At 41.6% G+C, this 21,377-nt stretch overlaps 1 protein-coding gene across 3 annotated transcripts in view; it reads right to left on the bottom strand.

The window, feature by feature from the left end:
* Window positions 1-21,377, bottom strand: part of SUCO (SUN domain containing ossification factor) — a 60,237-nt gene that overhangs the window by 7,220 nt on the left and 31,640 nt on the right. For 2 of the 3 annotated variants that reach the window (XM_037167379.2, XM_053659356.1), the window contains exons 10-21: window positions 20,651-20,758; window positions 19,024-19,129; window positions 16,856-16,876; window positions 16,596-16,651; window positions 16,022-16,113; window positions 15,160-15,225; window positions 9,989-10,057; window positions 9,138-9,249; window positions 5,360-6,520; window positions 4,697-4,784; window positions 2,408-2,512; window positions 727-881 (exon numbers count right to left, since the gene is read on the bottom strand). In XM_037167379.2, coding sequence (XP_037023274.2) covers window positions 727-881; window positions 2,408-2,512; window positions 4,697-4,784; window positions 5,360-6,520; window positions 9,138-9,249; window positions 9,989-10,057; window positions 15,160-15,225; window positions 16,022-16,113; window positions 16,596-16,651; window positions 16,856-16,876; window positions 19,024-19,129; window positions 20,651-20,758 — 2,139 coding nt within the window. The remainder of the gene's footprint in view (window positions 1-726; window positions 882-2,407; window positions 2,513-4,696; window positions 4,785-5,359; window positions 6,521-9,137; window positions 9,250-9,988; window positions 10,058-15,159; window positions 15,226-16,021; window positions 16,114-16,595; window positions 16,652-16,855; window positions 16,877-19,023; window positions 19,130-20,650; window positions 20,759-21,377) is intronic. The other variant, XM_053659357.1, reaches the window with a different exon arrangement.

Here is a 21,377-nt window from a genome sequence, read left to right on the forward strand (position 1 = left end):
TTAAGGATCACTCTCCAGAAAGTGCATTAAGCCCAGGCTGGGTAACTCAGTTGGTTAGAGCATCGTTCCAATATGCCAAGTCAGGGCACACATAAGAATCAGTTAATGAGCCCTGGCTGGTGTGGCTCAGTGGACTGAGTGCCAGCCTGTGAATTGAACCAAAGGGTCACTGGTTTGATTCTCAGTCGGGGCACATGCCTCAGTTCCAGGCCAGATCCCCAGTAGGGGGTGCTCAAGAGGCAACCACAAGTTGATGTTTCTCTCCCTCTCTCTCCTTCCCTTCCTCTCTGTAAGAATAAGTAAAATCTTTAAAAATATATATCAATCAATGAACACAAAGAGAAGTCTCTCTCTCTCTCTCTCTCTATCTATATATATATATATATATAAATAAGTAAATTTTTTTAATTAAAAAATAAAATCAAAAGTGCAATATTTAAAATATCTATTTCCCTCCCTACTTTGAACTCCACATTCAAGTCTTTCACAAGCAAAACATTTCAAGGACTTTGTGCACTTACTACACTATTAGTGTTTCCTCTGTTACGGTGCACAGGGCCTTCCAGGCCCAGAATGATCTCCTTAGTTCTAATGATGCTTTTAACATTTTGGTTTCAAGGTAACCATATAAAAAAAGAAAGGATCTCCACATCCCTTCATCTGCCTACATTCCTCAAAAATGCAAAAAAGATAACAAAGAAAGTGTGACATGCAACGTGCCGTTACCTTTTGGGGCTCGGATACAGACTACTCTGAGGAAGTCTTGAGACGTAGCCTCCGTCCAACTGAGAGGCACCCCGACAGCGCTGCATGCAGAGCATCAGGCCCAAGACCACGCAGAGGACCAGCGCCATGACGAGATAGCTCTGTCGGTCTGAAACCTGACGTGGGACGAGGGAAAACAGGACCACTTTAAACATCGTCCGAGGGAAAACGCAGGGCGGTTAAGATTCGAAGGACAAATCACTGTAAACCTACTTTAATGTGCTTCAAAACCATGAATGTAGGACACGCTCTCTGAAAATGTGCTACCAAGATAATGTTTTAACATTCCTTCTTTTTGCCCCCAATTTACTGAAATTTTCTAACCTATGAAAAGGCTTTAAAAACAGCACTGCGAACATACTTGTGCCTCTGACCAGTGCTCACCGATCGCCAACGTTCCGCCACACACACTCCACCTGCCCACTCACACCATCTCCTCCGTGGGGAGAAGAAAGGTGCGCTCTTACCTGGTCTTTCCCACCTAATGAACTGAACCACCCATCGCCCCACTATTTAAGCCAAAAACCCGAGGATCTTTCTTAATTCTTCACCACACACGTCCAATCTCTCAGCAAGCCTTGTCTTTCTCCTCTGAAACACATCCTGAACTCAACAACTCCACACTGGCTCCACAGCCGCTCCAAGCCAACACCCCACTGCCTGGCTCCTGCCGCTGCCTGGCTCCTGCCGCTGCCTCCTGAGTTTCCTCCGCCCTCTGCTTGGCCGTTCCCTGTGAGCCAGTGCTCCAGAGCAACAAGCGGGGACTTCCCCGAAGTGCTGTCAGCGAGGTGATCCAGGTCACTTCTTCGTGTACCATGCACCAAAGACTTGGAATGACTGGATAAAATTCAGACCCTGCACTACCTACGAAGGCCCACCCGACTGGGCTCCCGCCGACACCCCGCACTCACTTCTTACCCCCACTTCCCTCCTTCACTCTCCTCGGAGCACGCCAGCTTGCTTTCTGCACTTAAACCACGACCACAGTCCCCGGGGGCGGGTCAGGGGCCCCGCTCCCCAGTTCCTCCAGTGACAGACGCACACTGAGCCCCAGCTCCACGTGGCCGAGAGCTGCCCTGAAGCACTCTCCTGCGCCACCTCCTCAGATAAGCCCTCCCATGTCACCCGTGCTAAAGCTGCAACCATTATGGCCACCGCTGCACACAGCCATATCTCCTTCTCTGTGCCACTGTCCTTGTCCCATTCACCGCTGCATCCCCTTCCCCCAGGAGAGCCGGCTCTACGAGGCCAGGGACTGCTCCCAGCTGCAGGCCCCGACCTGGGGCGGCAGAGCTCATGCCTCCCGTATAGTGGTTGCTCGGTAAATACTTAGTACATCCGTGAAACTGTTAAGCCTTTGGAACGGAAATGAAGCATGTGTTGCAACTATCAATGGTTTGCAAAAGGCCTGAAAAATGCTTTCATAACTAACTGTATTTTCGGTATGACCTAAACTATGAAAGCCATATTTTCTGAAAGACTATGATAATTAATTCCCAAAACCCTAAAATGCCACATTCTGGTATTCTGAAAAGTTCCCTATAAATGACAATTTCATTTAAAGCTCTTAAATACCATGTTCTTAACAAGCCTGACAACCTCTAGACAGGCACTGTCTTAGAACACCAGCAGTAACAATTACCTCCCGTTTTAGTTCTGCGACTGTCGCCGACAGGTTCGAAACAAGCTGGGTCACGTTGGCCAGCTGCGCCTGCAGCAGCTGGATGGACTCTGTCTGCCGCTGATCCTAGAGTACAGGAAGAAATGAACTTCATTTTTCTTTGTTGTGATGAAAGTTCAAGGAACATAATCTGGAAAAACTACTAAGTTCCTCAGGGGAGGGGGAGGCATTAATAACGAAAATTCCTAATGACTAAATACTATAAACTCTTAACAGAAATTTAAAAAAAACAAAAAACACTTCAAGAATCTGGTCAAACCTCCTCCCGTGCCCCACCCCAAAACCGTACTGCCACTTGCTACCAACAGAATACTAACAGAAGTCAATAAATTACTTTTCAAGTTAATATGGGTCGCATATGTATAAACCACCATATAACCAGCTGCGTGCAAAATAGTTACTTTTTCAAATATGTGTTTTTAAACCAAAGCAGCTAGCACAAAGACACGTCGAAGAAATTTTGAAGACTAGTTTTGGATATGCAGCAGGCTCATACCAACATCTGAAAGTTCTACTTTGTATTAGGATGGAGCTTAGGATGCCACACAGTAAAAATAAACACACTACTGACTATCTAGTCAGTGCCAGAATATCACCAACGCAAAGAAATTCATGAAAACTCTCATCTGTTCAGCTCTGAATTTTAGAAACTTTAATTATCAACAAACATGCCTTTATTCAAAATAGGCATGCATATTTCAGGGAATGATGCATCATACTTATAAATCTATATTAGGTAGACTGTACTGAAAATTTCAGAGGAATGAATTTAGGGAGGAGGAAAGAAGGTAGGAAGATGTTAAGGAAGTCCAATGCTCTAATTTGGGACCCTCTACAAGAAAAGCTATATGACCATTTATTATTGTAGATGTAAGTTGTGCAAATTCAGACTTGAACAGGTTCTAAGTCTCGACTGCGTGTGTGTGTGAAGCTGGGGGCGGGTGGACAGGAAACGCTGTAGGGAAGGTCCACTCACTCCCTCCCCGTGTTCCACGTGGAACTCCGTCTGGCCACTTCACTGTTTAAAATGCTGAACGTACTCAAACTACTTCTTCTGACTGACATTTCTGACAAACACTGTTAAATTCTAGACAGTTATGAACACTGAAAGGCCTATTAAATTGACTATTTAATACTAAAAACACTACTAAATGTTATAAACCAGTTAACACTTCCAATCAGGACCTACTTCCAACAGTGTTAATACACAAGATCATGTCCAGTACTTCACCAAGTCTTTCAGACACAAGACAAAGATAAAATACAGAGGGCAAAGCATTGTGTTAAACTTAATGAAAAATGAAATAAATATTGTGTTCATGGGTCAGAAGACTTAATACTGTTAACATGGCAATTCTCCAAATTAATCTATCAAAATAATCCCAATTAAGAGCCAACAGCCAAGGGTCTTTTTTGTTTTTAAGATAGAAAGTGACAGGCTCATTCTAAAGTCTGTATTAGCCAAATCCAGATAAGAGGAAAACATTCTGGAAAAGGACAGCTGGAGGATTCACACTCCCTGAGTTCAAGAGTTCCTATCAAGCTACAGTAATCACAACAATGAGGTACCAGCACTACGACAGACAAGGATGCCCAGAAACAGAGCCACAATACATACATACATACAAACGGTATGGAACCCAAATTATAACGTGTCACAGACGGAGAGGAAGACGCAACTGACTCTGTGACATGAGGCCACTCGCCTCCCCGTCCCCCAGTCCCAGATAAACTCTAAAATGTCTTCACCGTGGGACACACTACAGGAACTTGTTAAGCATCACAACTGGCGCAGCCGTACTGAAGTTATCCCCTTAAAATCAGTGAGAAGGGGTAACCACAGTGCCAGTCCTGTGGCATCAATGTACAGCTCACGGCAGGAAATCAGAGGGAGAAAGGAAGAAATAAAAAAGTATTGGGAAAGAAACAATCTTATTGGATCAATAAGATTATCTACAGGAGCACAAAGGATTTCTGAGTTTAAAAAAGTCACATAAAAGTCCACTGCACTTCTGCTCACACACACACACAGAGCTTCAAATGTATGGATGATGCTCAAGCAAATTTTCTCTAGAGGAAATATTAGTGCTGACAGCTAGATAAACTCTCTAGACATGACGTTTATAGGCGTAACCATAACCTGTCATGGGAGAAAGAACGCCAATATTACTTACCCTTCTCACCAGTGAGAGCCTACAAAAGTCAAAGGAAATTTACATAAAAAGAAAATAAAGTGTGAAAACGACCAACCTGCTCCTCTGCTATTCGTGAAGTATTCTGAAGTTTTACTATTGTTTTATTGAAGGCCTTTTGCATTTCTTCCATTTGCTTTCGGTACCTGTGGAGTAAGAGTTGACTTAAATTAGCTTTACTTTCTAATTTATTAATTTATTACTGGAAACACACTTCTGATTTCAATACATGAGACCAAACCATTTCTCTGAACATGACTGAGGCCTGTGCCACGCAGGCCCACCTCCACAGGTGCATGGAACCGGTCACTGGAGGTGTCCGCTACCTCAGCATCAATTCCACGTCTCTCAGGGCTGCGCAGGATGTATTAGTTTCATACGTGCTCAATTAACTTACAACAAAGGAGCCAAGAATATACAACAGGGAAAGGACAGTCTCGTCTATGAACAGAGCTGGGAAAATCAGACAGCTGCGTGTAAAAGACTAAAACTGGACCACTCACTATCTTACACCATACAGAGAAGTGAACTCAGCTTCCAAGAAAGAAAAGAAATTCTTTAAGTCGCTGATCGGATCGAATTACCCGCCCCCCCCCTCCAGCTACAATGGCACTTACTACTGTCCCAGCATGTCACAGGAAGTCCACTCCTCCTCTAGTCGCAGAGCACCTACCTAACCCATCGTGCAAAACACACCATGCTGGCCCATAACAGAGCTTACCTTTGGCTAAGCTCCTCCAAATAGCGGCCACTGAGAGACATGTTAACTTCTAAGGCTTTAATACGATTATTAAGTCTCATGAACACTGACTCCTTTTGGTTTGATCCATGTACAAGATTTCCATTAGCATATCCTAGATCCGTCGAGTTTTGCAATTCAGCATAAAAATCTGTAGCTGTCCTTTGCAACCCTCTTAGAAGAGCCTCTTCTGGAGACTGCTCTTCCTCTTTCACTTCAGGGAATGAAGCGGGGTCCACAAGAGGGGTCAGCACTGGCTTTGGTGTGTCAGCTCTGGTCGCTTTGGCTTCCCCGTCTTCTCTGTTTGGCACAGGGGCTGTGTTTAGAGGTGGCACTCCTGTTTCGGATAGCTTTGTGGCAATTTCCATAGAGTCTGTGTTTTCTTTTGCAGTGCTCTCCATTACTTCATTAAGTTTTGTCTCATAGGTCACAGCTGGCTTCTCTACAGAACCAAAACTCGCAGACTTTGTTTCTGTTTCGTTACCAACCTCAACGGAACTCTCCTGGGGAGTCACTTGGGATGGCGTGTATCCTGCCTCGTATTTAACAGGCTCAGACACTTCTAATTTAGATACTGAGCTGAGTTCAGGAGTAACATCCAAGGGAAGAGACTGAGAGAGAGTCTGAGGATGGCTTGGTTCAAGTTCAATTACATCTGCAGTGTGATTAATCAAGTCACCTTGGTGCGTGCTACTTAAGTCGCCTAGAACAACAGTTCCAGCCTCCTTTTCCTTCTCCTTACTGCCCAGTTCTCCACTTGGAGGCTGCAATACTGAAACAGCTACCGATTCTGCAGGAAGCAGCAATGGTGGATGAGCTGGCACAAGGTGATCTTTCCCTTTATCCACGGCAGTTCTGCTGTGTTGCCGATAAAGAGCAGCTCTAACTGAACACCATTTATATATGTATTCGGAGAAACCAGAAATACAACAAACTGTGGCCAGTTCACTGCACAATATTTGTGTCTCTGACTCAAACCAGGGTGATGATTCGTCCTCTTGTTCTCCGCTCCCCAGAAGGGTCACCGTGGATGGACTTGCTTCCTCTTCATCCTCTTGAACAAGCTGGACAATGGGGCTCTCCTTTGGGGTATCTGGTGGTGATGGCTCTGTGGCATGTCCCTGTTCTTCAGTGGTTACAGACCTAGAAACACATATCATAATCACAAATCACTTTAATTAGAAGCCTGAAGTTCAAACTACGTTAAGAAAAATGTATCATACATCAGACAAAAAAAAAAAAAAAGACTAGAAATACAGATGAAACTTAAATATTTTGGGATGATTTTCTTTTCGTGAAAGTTTCCATTATAAAACCGAGTAGTATTCAGAAATGGTAACAGAAAGGCCACTCATCCACCGACCAGATGACTGAAATCACTGTATGACCAAATCAACCTTGCTTTTCTTTAATCTGTTTAAGAACTGTTTGAATGCAAATACTACTCCCACGGACTGAATGTATTGTGTTCCTTTCCTCCACAAATATTCACCAAATCTTTACAAGTCTCATTACCCCTTATTTTAAAAGCTAAGCTACTCAAGGGGCTGTGAAATTTTGGAGCAGGAACTAGAACCCAGGATTCTCATTACTTATGAATGCACTCTGTGCTGAACACCCTACCTTCACAGGCAGCGAGGGTTTGCCAAGACAAGTTTCCCGTGCATGATGTGCGGCACTGCACACATGCACACACGTTATCTGCCTTAGGGAAAAGAAACACATCCTCTCCTCCCCAAAATAATCGTAGTAACATCTGGGCCAATGTTCGATTCTTTAAAATCAAAAATCTTAACCACTTTAATGGAAATCCTAGCTAATAATAAACCTATAGTGCTATTAAGTCAATCCCATCTTTGAGCTCTGGAGCCCGTGTGGAGGACAGGGGAGGGTGGGGGACGAGCCTAGTGAAAACCATGTTGTAAACGACAATGTCTATGGTTCCTTCCAAGATAAAGAGAATACATTTCTGCGTGGGGCCCTTATAGTACAAAAGGTATGAAACCTTCATACACAAATCTTCCTACTCTAAAAACTTACTAAGAATGCCAGGAAACGTCTTCCAAAAAAAGACTTACATCACAATAGCAAAGGCAGGAATAGAACAATATCTAACGAGCTATCCTTTCAGCCCTGGCCCGGTAGTTCAGTTGGTTAGAGCATCATCCTGATACTCCAAGGTCACAGGTTTGATTCCCATCTGGGCCCACGTGAGAATCAACCAGTGGATGCATTGATCAGTGGGACAGCAAGTCTATGTTTTCTCTCTCTTCCTTTTCTTATCAATAATAATCCTCTCTCCGAAATCAATAATAATTTAATTTGGTAAAAATTAACTTATATACCATCTATGAATACCCTAATCAGAGCTTTACTTTTAAAAAACTCAAACCTGAAAAAAGTCATCTTTTCATAACAACTTTAATAGTGACACCCTATCATGAATTCTTTTATTTTCTCCAGATGACTGCTATATAATCATCAATAAAATTTAAGACAAACATACATGAATATTAAATTAAAAAATAAAAATTATGCAAAAATATGTATTAAAAACCAAACTCTAATATGTCACAGTAGCCTGATCTTCCAACAAATACTCCTACGGGGTGAGTGTGTGTGTGTGTGTGTGTGTGTGTGTGTGCAGGTATGTACATACGCAAAATGAAATTAGGTTCATTTAGTTTTTAGGAATAAGACGCACTGTATGTTGTTAACTGAAGAAGCCTAGTTATAAAATCAGAACTGGAAATCACAGCAACACATGATTAGAAACACCAAGAACATGTCTATACCAAACGGATTTCTCAGAAACTTCTAGGAATTAATGACACATAATGCTTATTTTCTCTCTAACCACCCAACAGGTATCTTTAGTCACTTTAAGAATTAACATAGGACAATCCAAAATTTGTCACCATGCCCTTCAAAGCCGAGAGCCTCATTTCTGAATTGGTGCTTAGGAATTGCAGTGTAAAGCACAGCCACTGAGTGTGTCATTACACACGTACCTCGAATGGGTTCACGTTCAAGTATCTTCCCCTCTTAAATAGAGTTCTCCTACAGAAAAGGGCCTTTCAAAGTTTTTACAAGGAGTCTATCTGATGAAATAGACATAAATTAAGTTTGTAATAACTATGCCCAATTATCCACATCATTATGAGCTTATCTACTACAGATATGTAGAGGTGTCAGACACCTTAGTCATCTCTGGTGGAAAAGAACAGAGAAAAGTGGGAGTATTTTATATGTTATCCCCCCACACACATCTCTGCTCAAGTGTCCCCTGCAGCCTGGGAAGACCCACATCATCAGATCTGAGAAAGGAACGATGTCAGGGTTTGCTGGGTGACGAACACACATTTAAGAATCACTGCTCTGGGTATTTCAAGTGTCCTCTACAGCTTTCTAGGTGGAGCACAGATATTTAATCAATGCTTTTAAGTCTGAACTTAATAAAAACAAGCCTTTAAAATTTATGCTCAGACCTCTACTGTACAGTTACATCAATAAGGAAAAAGATTCGGTATTGTGAATGATAAAAGTAACGTATTACATCAAAACAACAAACATCTGGTCTGGAGCGAGGCGCGTTCCTGGTGCCCAGGAGCAGCTCGAAGCCACCGGCGGCTGTGCAGCGTCCGCCCTGCGATCTGGGGCTTTCTGAGGCCAGTCCTCACACACAGTCGCAGGCGGTTTTCCTGCGCTGGTGACTCAGCTGTCCACTTTCCCAGAACTCGAGTAGCACCGTGTCACTTACTCAGGTGAAGGAGCAGGAGCTGGAGCTGGAGCAGGAGCTGAGGCAGGAGCGGGCTGAGGCACCTGGGGTGCGGCTGTGGCCGTGGCATTCTCAGATATACTTTTATTTCCCACTGTAAGAAAGATGCCCACGTTGAGTTTAATTTGTAAAAGGTACACCATGAAATATTTCACTATAACAATAAAGAAGTTTAATTTCTCCGGGGAGAAGAGAGAAGTCGAATAGGTTTGTGCTGCAGGTTATTTTTATCCAAGTTCTTTTAGAAAGAAGTGATTGTACAAGGTCAAAGCTACAAGTAATGCGTATTCCTTCTCAGCTTCTCAGACAATTAAAGCAAGCCCGTGGCTTCTGTGTCATCTGACGCGATTCGAATGCCTTCTAACACCTGAGCTTCCAAAGAGAACAAGAAGAAATAAACGGGCCATTGTAGTTTGTACTTGGAACGAAGGTATTTTTAAAGGCGAGATTCTTTCTCCTTGTTAAGTAGCAGTGCTCTCACATGGCATTCTGTAAGGGGAAACTGTTCTCAACTGAGTAGCTACTTGCCAAACAAAGCCCACGCACGGTGCCACTCGTGCACCAAAACCCCAGGAAAGAGACAGGATAAAATTATTCTACTTCTACGGCAGGGAAGAGTCAAAGCACAGATTTGTGAACTTCATGCAGACAGGACCCTAGCAAAACAGAGAGTCGTGCAACTGAATAAACAACGACAGAGACAGGTGGGTCCCTCTGAATTGCTTCGTGTTTCTAAAGGCAAAGTCAAACTGCTTGGCTTGTTACTCATTTTCCTAAGCAGGAAGCCCCCTCGAGCAGCAGGTGTTTGAAAGACCCATAAAATGATGAGGTACCTTCCGTCAGGTCTTCAGTTTTTGCTCCCAGAATATTAGCGGCAATGTTCACCATGTTTAGAATGGCATCTAAAACAGAAGTCAGTTAGAAAAAATACCGAGCCACCTAAATATTCCCACACAGTCTCAGGTACTCAAAGAACTAGTTAACAGTCTGTTTGCGTTTTTTGGACTACTTACTTTTTATTCACCTTACTATGTAAGTCCAATATAGGACACAAATTTCAGCCAAAAAGTATAAAGTATAAACCTGAACTTTTATGTTCAGAAGGAAATTAAAAGTTAACTTTTTTTTAGAAAAAAAGGCTTCCTCAAACCTTTTATCAAAACATTGTCTTCAGCCTTACAAAATTCAAGTATAATTCAACACAGGAAGAAACGTGACAACCAAAATTCGTATTTTACAGAAAAGCCTGTTTTTCTCTAAGAACATTCTACAGTTTAAAACAAAAACAAAAACTCTGAAGAAAAAAGCTTTTTCTAAACAGGTGATTATCATAGAAAAAAATAAACAAAATGGGATGATTATTATCCAAAGACCAGCAGAAAGATTTTGTTATTTTCAACTATAAACATATACATATGACATGTACCGATAATATGATTAACCCCCAAACTGGCACTGTATGGAATCAATTTTCTTTGGTAACTTTGAACAACAATTAGGGATAATAAATCACACAAATTCTTTTGTGAATTGAGGCTCAGGCAGATTACTAGAAAGTCAAAGTCAGAAAACCCCACATGCTGTAGGCAGAGCAGTCTGCACACGTGCTAATTCTGCCCCTTCAGAGAGGACATCTGGATGATGGCTCAAGTGTTACGAACCTTCATAATATTAAACAGCAAAGGTACACGGGGAGCGCAAAACAGAGCTCCACAAAAAGCTGGGGCTGGGACGGCAGGCTTCCTTCCGAGTGGTGAGACGTAACTTCAAGGGTTACGTCTTCCACCCCCAATCCAATCTCCGGAACCCCAGGACAGGCTCTTCCATCAGGATCTCCTATCTCTCCTCTAAAACACTCAGCTGTGGCTCGAGCTACAACGTAAGCCTCGGCAGTAACTCCCGTCTTGGTCTCCTTTCCTGAAAGAGATCCCCAGGGTGCTCCCCACTCTGTCTATGGAACCCACAAAAGTGCAGGGTAAGAAAGATCTTGAAGGAAAAGTGAGCCCATCAGGAGGGGTGGGAACTGTCACCTGGAGTGACCCTGTAAATGGGTGCTTCGTGGTAGGAGAAAGTAGCGGGGGACTTCAGACTGCTTTGAAAGTCATAACCAGTGAACAGTTACTAACTCTGACCTTTACATAAACATAAGCCCACTGTCTGGAAGACAACGAAGCAGTGGCACTTTGTTTCCAATTGTTATTAATAAGCCGCACTAAGCTGCACATCTGCACTTTCAGTGTCCAGCATTATAGGTCATCCTTGCCTGTTGACCTGGCAAACTGGTAAACAGAGTGGCCTTGGTTCTTAGGGCTAAGGCCTCAGCATGAGATTAAAAAAAAAGGATGGGAACTCAGCATTTCCTCCCTCACCACCATGAAGGAGCAATGGAAACTGTTATTTCCTCATAAACCCACTTTTAATGTCGACCAACGATGCAACAGCAGTGTCTGATCTGCTACTTCGCACGCTGGCTACAGTTCGGTCAGCGCTGACTGCTTCACAGAACCCAAACTTTAAATCAAATCTATACTCCGAGTCCCTTCTTGTACTTCAAAAGGTGATCGTACCTCAGATTTCAAATTTTTTGCCATTGCTCATGAAAGAATCCCAGGAAAAAACATGTATTAATCTTTGCAAAGAAAGTAGTTTTAGAGTATTATATTTTAACCTAAACCTTAATGGTAGCACATACAACAAAGATTTACACTATCCATCACTTAAAAATATTATTTATCATCATTTCAAAGACTACTTAAGTAAGAGAAGTGAAATTTAGCAAATTTCCATTTATTTTCTCAGCCCATCTAACCTACAAGAAATAGTTTGCTGTGGTCACCGAACACTGCCAAATGCAGTCTTTTTTTGAGGAAAAGAAAGAGAGAAAGCAGCTCTGCGAATATTCTACTCTGATCGTTCTCAATCTGCATCCAAACATGTGACAGCTTGTCATGATGATAATCTGGCCACTACAAAGTCTTCAGTACAGGCAAGGATAACAATTTGAAAGACAGCCGTCCCTAATTTCTCCTGGATTAGCCGACCCCTTTATCTACGAGTTGGGCAACTCCTCCTCCCATCTCATCCCTGTAAGACTGAAACTCCCCTAGGAACCAAACAGCAACGCTGTACTCTCTTCTCCTTCTAGGACCTTACAATATGCACATTCGTAAAAAGGTACTTTTTAAAAAAGATTTTATTTACTTATTTTTAGAGAGGGGAAGGGAGGGAGAAAGAGAGGGAGAAACATCAGTGTGTGGTTGCCCCTCACACGGCCCCCACTGGGCACCTGGCCCACAACCCAGGCACATGCCCTGACTGGGAACCGAACTGGCCACCCCTTGGTTTACAGTCCGTGCTCAGTCCACTGAGCTGCACCAGCCAGGCCCATAAAAAGGTACTTTTAATTACAACAAAAACTGTATTTTGCCTTAATATACATACAGAAACCTGGTCTTCAGCAGATCTGGCAATTCTAACACAATACACGCCATATTCAGCAGTAAACAGAGAGTGGTCTGAAAAATGCACGTGACAAAGCTCATGAAAAGCATGATGAAAAATTCCGGTTGATGTAAAATACTCAAATGTTCTGGTTCAAGAATGTAATCAAAAGAATCAGGTGGAAGAGCTGCTGGAACCGTCACACACACGGAGCCAGGAGGCTGCTCGGAGTCGCTGCTCCCTTTTGGGCACTAAGGGGACTTGATAGTATCAAGGATTCCTAACTGTGTGGGTGTGTGCTCTTTGAAAAGCAAGTCCCATGGGAAGCAACATACTCTGTTAGCTACTGCTTAAAAGCAAAGGAAAAAGAAGCCTCTGTTAAGATTAAAGCCACAGAACTGTTTACAAGACACTATGTAAATATTAAAAATAAGTTAAAAAAGGGGCCAACTCTGAGCCAGTTTAGAACTCGGTGATGACGACAGTCAAACCCGGACGTGCCGGTGCCAGAGGCGAGCCTCCGGCCTGCCTCCAAACTGTCATCTACCCGCCAAGTTCCGCCACCCAGGAGGCAGCCCGACTCTTCAGAGGAAGCTAGGACACAGAGGAGGTGGCCCTGTCAGGTCACATCCACGGGCTTTATGACGACGAAGTCTTATCACTCAGCTCCCTCTGCCTCTGTCATTCTGAAACTTCATGAGATGGAGATCGTCCCAAAGCCCATTTTCCATGCTTGGGCCCGGCCGACACCCTCCCCCCATCTAGTCTCACTGCACAAGTTCTGCCAACACCTGGACCTCGAAGGCAAAGGAAGTGCCCCCGAGAGCCGTAAAAAGGAAAATGAGTGATGTGTTACCAAGAAACAAGCCTTCAAGGAGAAGATCTAAAAAGAAGGTTCTAAAGATGGGTTTCCACCTAATTTATGGACACGATGCAACAGTCAGAGCAGTGAGTTCACCTAGGGGAACGCCCGCACTGAAATACAGTTCAGTGGTAGCCAGGCCTTGGTCCTGTTACGAGAAGACAGAAAAAGAAACCAAGAATGTCAACAGGCTTTCCTTGACCTAAAACCAGCGAAGGCGTGACTTCCCTAAGAGGTCCCTCGTTTCCAGTACGGTAACCATCAGAGGCTAGAGACCTTTCAGTCTGGGACCGTTTTCTCAACCCCACAAAGTAATGAGACTTCCTCACGGCTAATTCAGCATCACTGAACTATGATGAGTATTACAGAACATGGAATTTTAAATACAAATTGACAGACATCAATCATAATAATAGCATCTTTTTTCCTTCCTGGAAAACTATACCCCACAATAGTGAATGAGACACCTAGTTTTAATGTCCTCATTGACTAGATAGCACAGGATCCTACTTTTAAATATACTCACTACTATTTTTAAAAACTTAGTTGACTAGCAATAGAGTAAAACAAAATATATTGAGCTAATATGTAACAAAGTTAAGTTACTGCAGAAAAGGATTCTCCTTGTGCAGACATTTTTAATACTCTTCTTCCTGTTCCTTAAAAAGAGTGTTCCAAGTCTACAGTCTTCTATGGAAAGGAAGACAGGAAGAAGAAAATAAAAGGTGAAAAGAAAAGAAATGACCCTAAATGCCACGCACTGTAGCTTAGGTGCTTATGCTCAGCAGATGCCCCAGGGGCGAGCACCTAAAACAGCTGCGCAGCTAATGGACAGGGAGACTGGGATTTAAGGATTCACGCGATTCGACTCACTAGAAGCAACGAAGGAAATGCAGAGCAGCTAACCTTCTATTTTACGAACTCTACTGAACACTAAGTTCAATTATTAATCTCCAAATAAAAAGGAAACTTCTTCCAGTAAGTTCCACCTTCTTCAGGAATCACCAAGAGTAACAAACACTGAAATACACCTACACTCCAACAGTAAAAACAGAGTGCCGGCTGCTGACTCTTCCCCAGGAGTCTCCGCAGCTGGCCTGCCGCTGGGCTCAGACGTCGGGTTGGAGCGACTAGAAATAAAACCACTGGTATCTTGGCCAGTGTCGCTTTAGTTTACAGAGAGTATATTAATATTACTAGTATTGTTATTGCTCGGGAACCATGACTACGATGGATAAGAACAGCCTTCATACTCTGTAATCACGTAGGAACTAATGAGACCCACAGACTGAAGAATCCTTGTTGGCGAGGATTTCCCTGACGGGCACGATCTCTGCAGCTGCGGCTCCAACTCCTCTCCACCCAGAGGCTCTTGGTCCCAGAGTCTCAGACCTCCTTCCTCTTCCGCCCCCAAGTACCCCCAGGCCCTCTCCTCACTACGCAGATTCTAGTAACACTACGAGTACTCAGACTAGAACTAACGTGCCTGCGTTTTCCCTCTCCTCTTTCTTTTCATCCGTACTTTCTACAGTACTTTATTTCCGTAGAAACACTTCCCAAAAGCCAGTATCTGTGTTAACTCGAAGCTGAGCACTGGGAGGAGCAGCCTCCTAAACCCACCGCCACAGAATATCCGCTCATGTCAGAGGAGAGCGTGGAGAAACACTGTAATAGTGACCAGGAAACCGCCAAAGCACTTACTTGTAGCAGAACCAAGGAGATTTTTTGAGGCTTTATCTTCCCCAGTATTATAATCCAGTGGATAATCTGTTTAAAGAGACAATAAAGGTACTTATACTGAGAACTAGCTCCAATAATATGTTTAAAAAGCTCAGATTATGTCCAAGTCAGCTGACATTTAAGACAAATTTTACAATAAATATTCATTATATATCTAAAACATGTTGAAAAAAATAAGATTGAAAAGTCATTTATCCAACACAGCAAACCAAGGAAAATAATATTACCGCTTAACAAAAGTTTATGCACATATATAAAACTTATTTTATTCAAGTTTTCAGCGTACTTTACAAACCCCTCGTAAATGCGTTCATTTCATTTATGGGAAAACAGACCATTCAGATTAGGATTGAAGAGATTAAAACTAGGACTTGACGAAGTCGAACAGAGTCTCATAACACCTCCTACCCCTTTCTGTCCACAGGCGTTTGCCAGAGGCTCGGGCCTCAGTGGGTTGGCTTTCGGCTTCCCGGCACATCGAAGAATTAATGCTCAGTTCTACCACTTCGGTTACCTTATAAGTCTAATAGGTTTCGGGGCCTGCCACAGGGCTATAATAGTAATTTACAGGACAGATGTTATCCGAGGGAGTTCCAATTACAAATACTGATTGATAAACTTGGAAAACAACTCAATTTACAAAGCTGAAAATCAGTTTAGAAAATAGGTTCAGGAAAACACTAGTTATTAAGGTTAAAAAAGCTAAAGTATGAAGACAACCATTATATTAATTTTTTAAACTGACCTATATTTACCCATTACTACGCGATAGGAAAAAGAAAAGAACAGATACGTCACAGTCACCTGTTTTTAAATCACTCACCATAGTCCTCATCAAACAGTTCCTGCCGCTCCGACTGGTACTGGGAATCAGCAATCTCCTCGTACTCTTCCACCATGCTAGTGCCAAACACCCTGCGAACGACAATCTCATCAAAGACTTTCAGAGCAAAACAGAGCCCTTTAGAGTCATCTCTACACAGCAGATGACGAGACACATGAACTCTGGCCATCATTTGTGGGCCGCTGGCTTCAGGGCTCCAGAATAATGACTGCTCCTGGACACTGCAGTCAGGCACTGTTTCCATCAAAATGTAAAACTGATCTCTTCAAGGCATTTAAAAATATAATGACCACGTTTTGATAGCAGTCTGAAATGCTTGTTATCTTGATAGCAAAACAGCAAGCAAACTAAACCAAACACATAAAGTGATGGTTATGTTTACTTCACTGGACATTTTCCTGAAATGCATTCAAGAGCCAAAAAGGGCTTAACAGCTTGTATTTCTATGGTATTAACTTCACATAACAGAAAATGACTTCTTCATTGTAAACACACCGAGATTTCTGTGTGCCGCTTTTTCCCTATAGACCGCCCCAGCAGACATTCTCATTACCTTATAAGGCTCAGCGGACAAAAGTGCTCGGATCCGAAGTGAGACAGCAGCTCCACCTACAGAGCAAAAGCACAGGAGGTGGGCAACTGCACCAGCGGCCAGAGGCTCCGGCAACACACGCAGACTCTCACTCACAACAACACCCTAAAATAAAGTCCTCGTTTCCCCACAGTCAGCACTTGGAAAGCACTGTTTTATTTTTCCATGCAGTAACATGCCATGCCCTGTCATCCGGTATTTCAAAAGAGAAGGTTGCTAACCTTTATGTACTTGATGAACATCTGAAGCAAGAGAAAGGAAAAGAAAAATCAGTTCCAAAGTCTGGGTAACATGCCACAAGCAACATTTAATATGTGTAAGTTATACTGCACAATTAAAGAAAGCAGTGTACTTTGATGGATAAAATCGTAGTACCCTTAATACTCTGAAGAAACCAAAGCAATAATTTAAATTTTCTACCATCCAGAAAGTACAATCTAACTGTAATGAAATAGATTAATTTTAAGGCTATTAACTTAAAATTCACTGCTGCTGTTTTCTTTATGTTAGTTAAAGCTTTCTAAAAGTAACAGTCTTCAGAAACAACCTGTGCCTCATACTACTTTAAACATTATTGACATGTATAGCATATACCTACATACGTATTTATATATTAATACATATGTGGATGGATATACACATGTACATACATGCATACTGAAAAGAGGTTAACTGGCATAATATGAAATAATATTTATTCTTGTACAATATGGTATACTGGTTGTTTTAAGAAAAACATTAATTTTTGGTATGCTGTGTTATTTCAAGTATAACAGAGCACTAGATGACATATATTATCACCCCCCCTTTTAAAACATAAGCTACTAACGAGTAGTTTGTAGACTTGGGTTTAGTTCTTTTGGAATAAGAAAAACCCAGGGAAGCTTAGAGAACATTAATGTTTTTTGCATTTAGACTTAATTCTACCAAAAATAACTTTTTAAAAAAGATTTTATTTATTTATCTTTTTTTAAATTTAATTTATTTATCTTTAGAGGGGAAGGGAAGGAAAGAGGGACAGAAATATCACTGTATGGTTGCCTCTCATGCATCCCCTGCTGGGAACTGGCCTGCAACCCAGGCATGTGCCCTGACTAGGAATCGAACTGTGATCCTTTGGTTCGCAGGCTTGCGCTCAATCCACTGAGCTACACCAGCCAAGGTTACCAAAAAGAACTTTTCAGAAAACTAATCGTTGCGATGCTCCAGAGTCTCCCACCACAGGATTGACGAGGCAGGGGGTTTTTGCAGCTACTTTTATGCTACAGTAAAATGTTGTTTCGTTATTAACAACATAGATAGTGTAGAGGAGAATTCTCAGAATCAGTTCATAATATGTGAGTTACATCAACTATAAAATTAAATACAATGGTACCAACTGCCAAATAATTTCTAACATGTTTTTCTTCAACACAGTGTATAAACTGAGCTCTATAAAAAGGCCACTAAACAATTATTTCGGTATTCATTTTAAAAGGAACTGAAAATGTACCTTCATTTTTCTGAACACTGCTGAGTCACTGAGAATATTGACTGTTTTAAAAATAGAATTTAGTATGTTTACACAGAGACTAGGAATACTACGGGCTTATCCACTTGTAGAAGCCAATTTAATACATGCAGAACAAGACATGAGCAGTAAAATCCCAGAAGACAATTAGGTGGCTACGAGTTTTCACATTTAAGAAAGAAGAAAAAGAAATTAAAGCTGCTGTCATCCCAGAAGTTCCTATTATGAACACAGTGGTACTTTAAGGTATGGCTATTATTTTAAAGGAAAAAAGAGCAGGAGAAGAGTAGGAAATTCCCATGTTTTGTCTAAATCCAATTCAAGAGTGGTAATTCTATTTATGGGTGGAGAGAAAACAGCAGGTATACTGAACAAAAATGGCTAAAAGTTGACTTTATTTGAAATGGGTATTCGGACACACAGAATATTTTACTTGAACATAAAAGGCAAAATCTGTAATAGTAACAAAAATGGGATAATAAAGTTGAAATGACCTAAAAATTAGATTCCAGTAAGAAATCAGACTTGCAATAAAGACTTCAGTGACTAACACTGATATACATTTTGAAATAAAGAGAAGTATGACACTGTGAAAATGACATTTTATATAAATACTCAAAAAACTAAAGTTACAATCTGGAATTTCATCAGAGCCGCAAATATACTTAGAAAAACCGGCCTAAGTTTCTAGTTGCATCAAAGGGAATGTTGCACTTTAGGTCCCATTAAACGATATACTCGAGCCAAACTTATTGCACGAAGGGGTAGACTTCAGTGAACTCCCTCTGAACCCCGATCTCGGAACAGGCCTGGGAGGTCCCCAAGCATGCGCACAGGGACGTTTGCACTCTAGGATACGCCCCGCACCTGCGGCCTCACCTTCACATATTTTGCATACATCTGTTCATCTAAGGGGAAACTCTGCACGTTCCGCTCATCTCTACCGTGGAAAGTCCCCAGCTTAACCCACTTGTTTGTGGGATACCTAGAAAACATAAAATATCAATATTCTTTTAAAGCGATCATGAAACACATTGAGCAGTCCTATCACATCGTCCAAATGCATCATGTATCTTATTTTTCCTCTCCAGGTAAACATACTGATTTAACTTAGTTTAAATATGAGTTAAATAGTGAGTGCAATACATACATATTCCTTTCCAGCTAAAACTCTAACCGGTTCCTTTTTATGAAGAATATTTTGAAAAATTACACCATTATCACATAGAAGGGGAAGACAAGGAGAAAAAAATGGGACCAGCACTGCTTCTTAAGAGGGCTTTCGATCAAACTGGAGGTTTTAAGAAACACAAAGCAGCCGACAGACTTTTTGGGAAGGAGGCACTACTCTTCCCACAGTGACAAGTGCGCGTTGACACAAACCGTGGACAGAAGTGCTGGTGGACAGGGGACAGGAGAAACCCTCTAAAACCGTACTTGGATTTCACAGACCTAATGCAGCTGCAGCCCCTGAAAAGGAAATCTAATATAAAAACCTAAAATTACTTGTTTACATAGCACGTGTTCTTATCACAAATGCAACACACACACTGTCAGAGCTGATTTGGCATTATGACAATAACTTAGGGCTTAAAGAAAAGGAAGTGATCTGAATAAGGCTAGGAGAAGGACAATGGCTGAAATTCTCACGAGGTCCTGAGGGTTTATTTCAAAAACTGTATGTACGGATGCAATGCTGATTATGGGGGGCGGGGGGAACACCGTGGAAAACCCTTCATCATCAACGACAGAAGAATAGTTAAATAAGTAGCCACATCCTACATGGACATTGTTGGCACTCGAAGTATTTAGAGAATGAATACACTCCTCCACTGGGGAGGAAGTGCTCATTTAAAATAGTGTGTTCAAAAGACAAAAGGATATTCTCAGAATGTAAGCAGTAAAAACTGATTTATTTTGTAGGATTCACAAATAAATACATAGAAAAGATGAAGGAATTTACTAAAATGCTTAACAGTTACCTTTGGTTGATAGAACTGTGGTTCTTTACCAAAGTCCCTGCAAAGCATGTTTAGTATTTCTCTTATAATCACAAAGACCAACAAAAATATTTTCAAAATACACTTTAACAAATACATTCGTCACAACATAAAATGAAGTATTCATTTTTAAAATAACATTTATAAAGAAATGTTTGGCAGTAAACAGAACACAAAAATTACAAGTAAGAACTTTGAAGCCACCCAGATCTAGCTTTGAATCTTGGTTCTCCAACTCCCAAGTCACATGACCCGGGCAAGCTACTTAACCTCTCCTTATCTGGTTGCTCACCTTAGGAGGAAATTAGTATTTTCTGGCTGTTATAAGCACTATGACTTAGTGAAAGTAAAATACTTAACAAGTACCTACACTAAGTAGTATTATTACTGTTCTTACAAATCGATATACTAATACAAAAAAATAAAAGTTTTAAAAAGTGACCCATTAAACATATTTTTCCTAGAGAGCCACTGTAAGTTCTGCAGAAACCAGCTTTAGAATTTACCTGTCACTGATGGAAACCAGGAAGTCTTTAGGAGTAGAAGAAAATAACTCATAATTTGCGATATCAAGCTGCTTTACTTGAATTGGTTCACAAAGTTCAATAACAAACCTTCAAAGAAAAAACAAGGCAGTTTAGATAAAACAATTAAAGCAGTTCGCATCAGACGTTACATTAACAGTCTGCATAAACCAACGTCCATTAACTGACTCACTAAGAGAGGGAGGAGGGGGGCGACTTGCAGCCTTAGTTACCCACAGGGAACACCTGTATTTCCCCAGCATATCATCAGTTGGGGTGTGGGAGGAACTACAAATCAAACAAGATCTTGATTTTATTCCATAATGATTTTTAAAAGATTGTTTTTTAGCCACAAAGGTCATTCTTGGAGAAGAAATGACTTCACTAAGAACAGCTACAGATAGTAGGAACTCACTAGTCCAGAGGGCAGTTTGGCAAATAGACTGCCTCAAAGGTACCACAGCCTTTGACTTAGCAATACACTTTAGAAACCCATCCTAAGGATGCATGGCTCTGAGTGTTCACCCCTGAACACACACTTTAGTACATCAAAGCACAGTTTGGTGTGTGTGTGGGGAGGCAGGTGGCAGTCTACGTATATGATTAGTGTAGGGGGATTAACAAAGAATTGATTTCACTGCCCACCTAGACAATACAATACCAGACAGCTGTTAAAAATGGCAGGAGAAACTATATATTCCATTATATA

Source organism: Artibeus jamaicensis, unplaced genomic scaffold, assembly GCF_021234435.1.
Source record: "Artibeus jamaicensis isolate MK-2021 breed Jamaican fruit bat unplaced genomic scaffold, CSHL_Jam_final scaffold_625, whole genome shotgun sequence".
In the NCBI taxonomy this organism is placed as follows: domain Eukaryota; kingdom Metazoa; phylum Chordata; class Mammalia; order Chiroptera; family Phyllostomidae; genus Artibeus; species Artibeus jamaicensis.